General features: G+C 42.7%; 1 protein-coding gene across 1 annotated transcript; it reads left to right on the top strand.

The window, feature by feature from the left end:
• Positions 1-36: 36 nt before the first annotated feature.
• On the top strand, positions 37-1,938 carry LOC106632435 (probable RNA-directed DNA polymerase from transposon BS). The gene has a single exon (XM_042217591.1). It carries the CDS (start codon positions 328-330, stop codon positions 1,936-1,938), a length of 1,611 nt encoding a protein of 536 aa, XP_042073525.1. The 5' UTR covers positions 37-327.
• Positions 1,939-9,924: the final 7,986 nt, after the last annotated feature.

Here is a 9,924-nt window from a genome sequence, read left to right as displayed (position 1 = left end):
GTCAGAAGTCAAAACACTCAAAAGAAACTGCAGGGCAGCAGAAAGGAGATGGAGGAAAAATAAAAATGTAATTAACCATCAAATACTCTGAGAGCAACTTAAAATGTACAATAATACATTAAGGAACTCAAGAAATTCATACTTCGCCAAAATAATCAGTAATAACAAAAATAATCCCAAGGTCCTCTTTTCCACCATAGATCATTTATTTAACCCTGATTTTAAAAGCTCCCAAAGAAGCCCACAGACTCGCTCTGTGAGCAGTTTGCAGACCACTTCAGGGGAAAGATCAGCGCCATCAGATCTGATATTTTATCTAATCGCGATATGATTGTAAACACATCTGAGGGCTCGATTGTACCTGAGGAGACACTGGACAGCTTTGTCCTGGTTAATGCTGAGAACCTTCAGAAAGTTTTCTCCACAGTGAGACCCACCACATGTCTTTTAGATCCAATCCCTTCTTCACTCTTTAAAACACTTTATGGATTTTTTGAGGCTGAGCTTTTATACATGATGAATTGCTCTCTTCAGTTGGGTGTCTTCCCTGCTGCCTTTAAAACGGCGGTGCTGAGGCCCCTTCTGAAGAAGAGCAATTTGGATTGTAATGATTTTAATAACTACAGACCTGTATCCAACTTACCATTTTTAAGTAAAATCTTAGAAAAACTTGTTTTTACTCAGATTACTGATTTTCTCAATGATAGACAGATCCTGGAGATATTCCAGTCTGGATTTAGGGTGAACCACAGCACAGAGACGGCTCTCCTAAAGGTTTTAAATGATCTTAGATGTAACTGGGACGCCCAAAAGCTCTCAGTCCTGGTGCTGCTGGATCTAAGCGCAGCCTTTGATACAGTAGACCACGCTATTCTTTTAAACAGACTGAAACACATGGTGGGCCTCTCTGGTGCTGTACACAACTGGTTCACTTCCTATCTCTCTGACAGATCTTTTATGGTGAGTATGGATACATGCTCCTCTAAGATCCATAAAATGACATGTGGTGTGCCTCAAGGGTCGGTTCTAGGCCCTGTACTTTTTAATTTGTATATGCTCCCTCTCGGCGGTGTCATCAGGAGGCATGGAGTGAACTTCCACAGTTACGCTGATGACACGCAGCTGTACATCTCCGTGTCTCCTGATGACACCAGACCAATGGATGCCCTTTTTAACTGTATCTTGGATATAAGATCTTGGATGGCAGAAAACTTTTTACAGCTTAACCAGGACAAAACTGAAGTTTTAATCGTCGGTCCTGAGGCTCAGAGAGAGAAACTCTTGTCTAAATTAGAGGCATTTTCACTATGTCCTTCGCTACAAGTGAAAAACCTGGGTGTTATTTTTGACTCTGAGCTTGGTTTTATCCCACATGTTAAACATGTAACCAAAATTGGATTTTATCATCTAAAAAATATAGCCAGAGTCCGCCCTATTCTCTCTCGGGCCAACACGGAGATGCTGATGCATGCTTTTATTACCAGTCGCATTGATTACTGTAATGCCCTGCTCTCTGGTCTTCCTAAGAAGAATATTTCAACTTTACAACTCTTGCAAAACTCGGCAGCTCGTGTGCTGACGAAGACCAGAGGGCGGGCCCACATTACACCGGTTTTAGAATCGCTGCACTGGCTCCCCGTGTGTTTCAGGATCGATTTTAAAGTTCTTTTATTGGTTTTTAAATGTCTTAATGGTCTTGGGCCTTCTTATCTCTCAGATCTGCTTTTACCATACGAACCCTCGCGGACCCTGAGGTCCTCTGGTACTGGCCTTTTGATTGTCCCTAAAGTCAGGACACATACTCACGGAGAGGCAGCTTTTCAGTGGTATGGTCCTCGTCTGTGGAACAGCCTGCCGGAGGAGCTCAGGGCCGCAGAGAACGTACATGTTTTTAAGAACAGGCTCAAGACCCACCTTTTTAATTTAGCTTTTACTTAGCGTTTATTTATTTTATGCTTATTTATTCTATCCTGTTATTCTATTATTAATTTAGGCTTTACCTAATATTTATTGATTTTATTCTTATTCATTTTTTAATCTTCTTACTCTATTTATATTTATATTTATATTTATATTTATATTTATATTTATATTTATATTTATATTTATATTTTATTCTTATTCATTTTTTAATCTTCTTACTCTATTTATATTTATATTTATATTGTATCCTGTTCTTATTTATTTTATCATTTTACCCTGTATATATCCTATTGTGTCATATCTCCAGTGTTTCCTCGGAGGGCGCTCTCTGCACCGGGGCTGTGATCGACCGTGGCTGCTGGGTCTCTGGGGGTCCTCTCAGCCTGGCTGGGGGGCTCCTTTGCCTCCCTCCTGCTGTGTGCCCAGCCTGGAGGCTGCGGTCTGTGACCGGCTCCCGGTGCAGACGGCTCCCTGTGATAGTGTTTCCTCACTTGACTCATGTGAACCCAGCCCAATTTTACTCTTTAAGTGTGCGCGTGTGTGGGTGTGGGTGGTATGTGTGTATTCACATCATTTATGTTAATGAGAGTGTGGGGAGTGAGTTGGAGGGTGGGGTGGGCTGCTTTTAACTATGTAAAGCACTTTGTGCTACATTTTTTTGTATGAAAAGTGCTTTATGAATAAAGACTGATTGATTGATTGATTGATTGATGAACTGTTAATAGTAAGCTATAATACTTTTTCCTTTGGGAACCATCTGTGCAGTCTGCAGTCTGTGAAGAAAGATGTTGAATCTATTTATTTTTTCTTGAAAAATAATTTATTTCTGTGCATTTTTTTTCACACTGCATCAAATTAAAGTTGATTACGTCGATTAAGCATCATGAGGTGGAGGGTGGGGGTGGTTCCCTATTTTTTTTTTATTTTTTTGCTGGGAGTTTGCAACCCTATTAGTTAGGTTGCTTACTCTTTAAAATACCAGAATAGGGAGGATGGAGCAGGTTTAAGTTTATTAGATTGATCAGTTTTGCTGAACTATGAAATATTTTGGGTGCAGTGTATTTTTTGCATACAGGTATAACAGAATAGCTTTAGTGTTTTGTTTTTTTAACTTGAGTATGAACTTATACAAAAAGCAGCAAGATATGTAAAAACCAGTTTTATTGATTAAATAACACACTATATCGGTATCGGCAGCGATCCAAATGTATGATATCGGTATCAGACATAAAAAATGGTATCGTGCCATCTCTAGTTTTAATGTTCCTTTTCTTTCTCTTCACCTCAGAGGGAACGTTCCTGTTGCCTTCAAGCTGTTATGACTGAAAACCTGCACAGACTTAGTGAAACTGTAAAACTTGTAATCTGCAGAGTAAATCATTTAGAAGTGCCACCTTTTCACTGATTCTTTTATTTACAGACTATTTTGAAGGTAGCATTCTGCACGGCGGTGCAGTGGTTAGCACCGTTGCCTCACAGCAGGAAGATCCTGAGTTCAATTCCACCATCAGGCCGGAGCCTTTCTGTGTTTGCGTGTTCTTCCCATGTTTACGTGGGTTTAAAGCTTCAGACTCACACGTGCAGCCATCACCTCAGAGATAAACAGCAGCACTGAGTTGCTCAGCCTTAAATAATGATCACATTGAAATGTTTATCTAACGCTTTGTGCACTAAATCAGCAGATTGATGATTTTCTGCTTTAATCTCGTCTTATTTGTTACAGCTGCTGCATTTTAATTTCATCTTCCTCACAGATTTTAAATTATTTCATCATCATCATCTACTGACGTCTGATTGGAGCAGGCAGCAGTTACAGGGATCATTTCTGCAGGAGAAGAAGAGTCATGTGACATGTGACCATCAGGTCAGAGTCTGCCTTCATCCTCACACCTGCTGTGCTGCTGACACTGACAGCAGACGCTCCTCCCTGTGAGTCTGAGAAGATGAAACTTTGAGGTTGTTCTTCAGAGCTCCTGATGTTCAGTCTGTTTAATCAGCACTTTGTTCCTCTAACAGGAACTCAGGTCCCTCCTCTTCCTCCTGTAGATGCAGCAGCTTCACTTCCTGTCTTCACTGAGCTCTGGGATCACAGATTTATGGTTAAAGTAACAGGAAGTTAACGTGCCGTGGTCACAGAAGATATAAACGCATCACTCTGGGACTAAACGATCATGTGATGATGCTGGGGACAGGTGCCCACAGCAGTGCCCACTGACCCACACCAACATCTGGGCTTCATGTTAAGCAGCTGTTACTTCTCAGTAATGAGACGAAACGTGTTATTCAATCAGTCATGAAATGTACAACAAAAATGGCAGAAATCAGAAATGCAGAGGCTAAAGGCTCCTCCTGTGGCTTCTATGTGATAAACTGTCTTCTCAGACAAAGCTGGAGAAACTTATTACAAACATGTGCAGCTAAGACGGCTGCACAAGGCCACATAACTTAAAGCCTGTTAACAGCCGTCTCCATAGACCTCATTCTCCCCCATCAGTAAACACAGTGATATTCCAACCTGTTTATCAGAGGGTGGCAGCAAAAGTAACATTTATAAATATTTGTTGTATAATTATTCTACTAACTTTTTAACTTCCACTTACTCGTCATCTAAAGACAGTAAGGAGACTCTTATTTGGTCATCCTTTTTTTCACTGTCTAGCTGTAAACATGAGGGGAGGAGTTTATGTTGATGGAAAAGTACCTTCAGTCTTCTCTTCAAAGTCCTTCAGCAGAGAAACATTCTTGTTTCCTCTGATGTGAGTTTCAGAATGATGCTTCCCATCTTCATAAAAACGATCCGTCTTTCCTGCTGTGAGCTTGACAAACTCCAAGTCCAGCTTACACAGAGGAGAAAAAAGTATTAAGGTTTAAAATAAAGCATAAAATCCATGAAATGAGAAGTAAAGATGATTTGATTTTACATTCTGTCCACTCGGTAGCTGCGTGGCTACAATCACACCTGACAGCATCACCTGGAAAGAAGGCTAAAACATGTCTGTTACCCACTTCCACATCAGAGTTGCCCACACAGTGAAACATTTCCATTTATTTGGAGTATTTACATACAAGTCCATGATTCCCTCATTTTACCTCTGATTGGGCTCCAATCAGACCCTGAGAAACATATTAGGTTTTTAGCTGATGTTCAACTTTCCAAGAGCCTTTTTTCTTATTTTGTCTGTTTGCTGTTTGTTCTGTGTGTTCACGTGTCTGCGGTCAGACTGTTTAAACGGGCCTATCAGAGCCTGTTGCCGGGCAGATTGTTCATCCTGGAGCTGCAGCTGTGGAACAGCCACAGCCAAAGATGTTTGGTGTGACGGGCGCACCTGCAGACACACAACTATGCAGTGAGTGACCCCGTGCAGCAACACTTTGATGCAGTATGAGTTGTGTTAGTTTCACACACACTGCACACACAAATATAATGACTCACACTTCTTGTTCATATATCTCACTCATTCATTTGGACTTTGGTGAAATCCATTAGTTCTACTTGGAGCACATTTAGTGAGCTTTTGTACAACACAGTTAAATTCTGTCTTTGTCACATTTCTTTGTTTTGCTGCTGCTGAAGGCTCCATGTGACTGCTGAGGGCTGCTGGTAGTTCTACACAGGAAGTGCTGATTGGACCAAACCCAGCACAGCCCTCTCATTGGGGGCCCATGTTTGTGTTGTTGTTGGATGATTGTTGGTATTTGTGTTGCCCTCATGTCTCACACTGCTCTGATCAGCCAGTATTTAAGTCCTCTTTGTTTCTTGTGGGTCGGCTCACTTTGATTGTGTTGAGCAGTTAGTTTGGAGTGAAGTTGTTTGACTTTAGTTCTGATCAGCTGACCTCTCTGAGGCCCCGTGTCACTTCCTGTTGGATATTTGTGCATTTCTGGCTCAATAAAAGACACTTTTTCCCAAAATGGCCGCTGTGTTCTCACGTCTGAGCGGCTCGCTCCATCACACTGGCTCACGCCCCAAAACATGAATGTGATATAAGCGTGCCCTGGAAGCTGAATACAAACATATAGCAGGTCACAGCAGTGTGGAGAATATGACAATGAGCTCAGACAGTCAAAGATTCTTTTCTATGGATGTTTTTCAGGAGACGTTTGGTCCCTGCAGGAGTTTGAGGCTCAGACCTGAACAGTTCACCTCCTACCTGACGCACAGCGTGGGCTTCAGCTCACACACACCTGTACAGGTACACAGCACACAGCCACAGCGAGGAGCCCAAGACCTCTGATTGGTCCACAGCTCTTTCCACTTTATATTCATGATGTTTGTGATGTTGCTGGTTTGTTCACGTGTTATTTCTGCAGATGATCCAAACTGATTTAGTTGTGTGATAAATCTACAGGATGTGTTGTTGCTGTTGAAGGAAGCTGGAAGTCCTTAAAATGTGCTCTGATGTTAACAAACTGTCCCTTAATATGAAGAAAACCACATTTATGATTTTTATACATCAACAAGAAACTGAAGGAAAATGTGAAACATTCAAACTGAAAGAGTTTATTTGTTTCAGCTGCTGTGATTGATCACAGGTTACCATGGAAACATCAAAGTGGTTATTGAGTGAGTATCAAACAGAGGATGTATTAAGCTATAAGGCCTGCAGATCATTTGCTGCTCTACTTCCTCACATGTGTGGCTGTGTGGAGCTGTGGGGCCGGACTTTAAAACTACAAAAAGATCAGTACAGGTTATTAACGAGGCCGGGTTCTCTGATCACAGCGATCCTCTGTTTCTAAAGTCCCACATGATCACATTTATGATGTGGTTTCTTTTCACATCATGCAAATAAAGTTTAAAGTCTGCGTGTCTCCAGACTGTGTCCACAGTGTTTCAGTGCAGCAGAGTGAATCTGATTTACTGGCAGCTTTTTGTCCTTTCACTGAACAAGAAGCTCCAACAGAGATGAAATGAAGATGTGTTTCTATCGTTGCTTCATGATGGAATAATGCTGACAGCAATATAAAAATGGGACTTTTGGTTGTCAGTGATATTTGTGAGGCTCACATGTGTGAATGTTGTTGTTTGGAGGCTCAGCAGCTTTAATGAGAAGAATGGAGGCCAGGCATATATCAGCACTGCTGCTGCCTGAGCCTGTTCACTCCCTGCTTGGTGTCCACACTGTGGAACACTTTGGTTCTCAGCACGTTTCTCCAAGTCCAACAAACCTCTGTGGACGGCCTTAAATGTACCCGCAGCTCTCTGGATGTTCAGAGCTGAGAGTGTAGAGCAGATCAAACATCACACCAACATCTGTGGCGCTCACCCAGACCCTCAGACATCTCCAACCGGACAGCTGCAACTGATCCAGGGACTGTCTGCTCCTCCATCACCCCTCTGATACAGAACTCCCCACAAGCTCTGCTGTATGAAGGAAACTGTGGACACTATGGAAACAGTGTGACGTAAATCAGAAAGAATATCTCAGAGAATATCGCTGAACAAACATAATAATACAGAAACAGTAAAATAATCCCTGTAATACCAGATAATGTCCAGTTTAATCCAACATTACTATCAGACAGTAAAGGGGTAAAAACACTGCTCACATCTGGAGCTTCAAAGCAGCTGTTCAGATAAACAGCATGTTCATATGGACCTCCTCTATTCTATTCTATTCTATTCTATTCTGTTCTATTCTATTCTATTCTATTCTGTTCTGTGCTCAGTAACATCGAGCTGTCAGGACTGTCATCATCAGACGGATCAAACTGGCACTTTATGTCTGTGAAGGATCATTGGCTGTATGTCTGTCTCTCAGTCCTCCAGGTCATGGTGGTCTAAGGAGCTTGGAGTCACAAAATCTCACAGCTTGGCTCTTGTGATTAAGCAGAGGATCAAAAGGGGGCACTCGGCCCTCTTAGGGACCCTATTTAGGGCTTAAATATCTGGGCCTTTCTCCACCAATTGCTCTCAGAACTGAAGAAGGTTCTCGATGAAACGTCTTCAGGAAACTTAAGTAAGTCCAGTGGCTTTTCAAGCTCCTCAGACTAATATAGGCTGTAGTTTTTCTTCCATGGAGCTGGAATGTATTTGATGCTGTTTCTCGGCCTCCTCTGCTCTGTGTACGTCTTTCTTCTCACTGACCGTGTATCAGTAACTGTGTGTGAATATGAGGCTGCTGTTGATGCTGGTCTCTGTAGCATTTCCTCTGAGGATATCTGAGTGCTGCAGGATTGAACAAACACAGTTTAATGATCGTTCTGAGTGAACATGTGACCTTCAGAGCCGATCAGTTTGATTTCTGTCTGCTTCTGGGGTCGAGCCCACATCAACTCAGAACTTTTTACAAAGACATTCAGAGCTCTGTCTTCATATTATTCATATTTTTGAGGCCCTTAAAGTAAACATTTGTGCTTTTAAATCATTCTTCCAGCATTTCTGATCGGATCATGTCTTCATCAGAGACGTGAAACTTTCAGAAAAACTCACTGAAGCTTTTTTAAAAGTTACAAACCAATCACATCTAGTCACGACCACATAAGCACATCGACCCTACAGACCACATGTGCTTATGATGGATCTATCATAGTTTGGTGTTTGTGATGTAGAGGAGCAGAAACCTGCGTTTTTGTTCATGTTTCATCTGCTCTGATCGTTCACTGCAGGAAGCTTCACCAAGTGCATTCTGGGTAAACTTTGAAGACTCCTGTCAGCAGATGGGACAGATGAAAGGTCTCCTTTTCACCTCCATCAGATACCAGGATCATCTTCAGCTGTGACTAAGTCATTTTTAAAAATACAATAAAATCAATAATATGAATTTACTGAGTCAGAATGATTTTATAGTTTATATGGAGGTGTGCATCTCTTCATTCAGAGGTCACTGTGATTGGCTGGAGGTTGGAAGATGACAGCAGCGGACAAAGACGCTCTCTTTGCTCAATCTGAACATTAGCCCCGCCTTCCCCAGTGCCGTCGGCTATCTAAGCCCCGCCCCCTCATCGCACGCAGACGACTGGGCTCGTCAGGCCCTCTTCTTGGCTGCAGTGGTTATTATTATATTTACATGCTTCCAGCTCCCGTTTCTGCTCGGTGACAGCTCGTACTTTTCCACTCTCCTTTTCCTTCCTCCCTCGCTCACAGACACATAACCTAAACCAAGCTGAAGGACTTTCACTCTCTGCTGTCATCATCAGACGGATCAAACTCTCACCTGGCCTCTGCATCCCTCTGTCCTTTCACTGTCTCCCTTTTCTTTCCGATTGAATACCAAACGTGTCCTGCTGTCGCAGGGCTGCCCGACACTCACGCCGATGCTTTGGGCGTCTGTTCCTCAGGCCAGCAGGCTGGCCTCTGGACCTGGTCGGGATCTTCCAGACCCTTCTTCAGTTTCTCACCCTTCTCTGTGCTCATGCTTGCTATGCCTTACCTGTGTTAGGATGCCTGGGTCGTTGACCCCGAGGTTTGAGTTTATTATAATATTTATCTGTTCTAGTCTTTGGTTTCTTTGTTAGAGTTCTTTCTTATGGTTTATGTCTCTGTGTAATCCTTAGTTGCTGTCTCCCCTGTCTGCTACATCCCCGTGTCCAGTCAGTGTCTGTCCTGGTCCCACGTCTCTGTCCCCTCTGTTGTAGTGCCTGCCTGTGAGTCTGTCTGTAAGTTCAGTCTGTGTTATGTTTCCTGTTTTACTTTGAAAGTCCATGTCTCATGTAAATGCGTCTGGTTTTGCTTCCTTTGTCTCGTTAGGCCTGATTTGCCCCAGCTGTGTTTCCCTCCTGTTACCCATTCCCTGGTTGCTCCCTCTGTGTATTTGAGCCCTGTGTTTCTGTGTCCGGGTCGTGATCTACTGTTTTCTATGCTGTGTGTTCTGTCTGCTCGCCTGAGTTTATTTGGAGTCTCAGTTTTGTTACCTTTCTGAGTTCAGCATTGAAGCTGTTTTGAGTTTACATTGTGCCTCCGAGCGTCTGCACTTTGGGTCCACCATTGCTGCCTGCACACAGCCTTCACATAACAACCCGTGCCATGCATCAGCTTTAACGCTCATGTTCTTTTCCCTG

The sequence above is a fragment of the Haplochromis burtoni genome, unplaced genomic scaffold, assembly GCF_018398535.1.
Source record: "Haplochromis burtoni strain Fernald_Lab_line unplaced genomic scaffold, NCSU_Asbu1 Contig_2292, whole genome shotgun sequence".
Taxonomy (NCBI): Eukaryota; Metazoa; Chordata; class Actinopteri; order Cichliformes; family Cichlidae; genus Haplochromis; species Haplochromis burtoni.
Note: the sequence above shows the minus strand (reverse complement) of the source record. Positions and strands in the feature narration are given on the sequence as shown.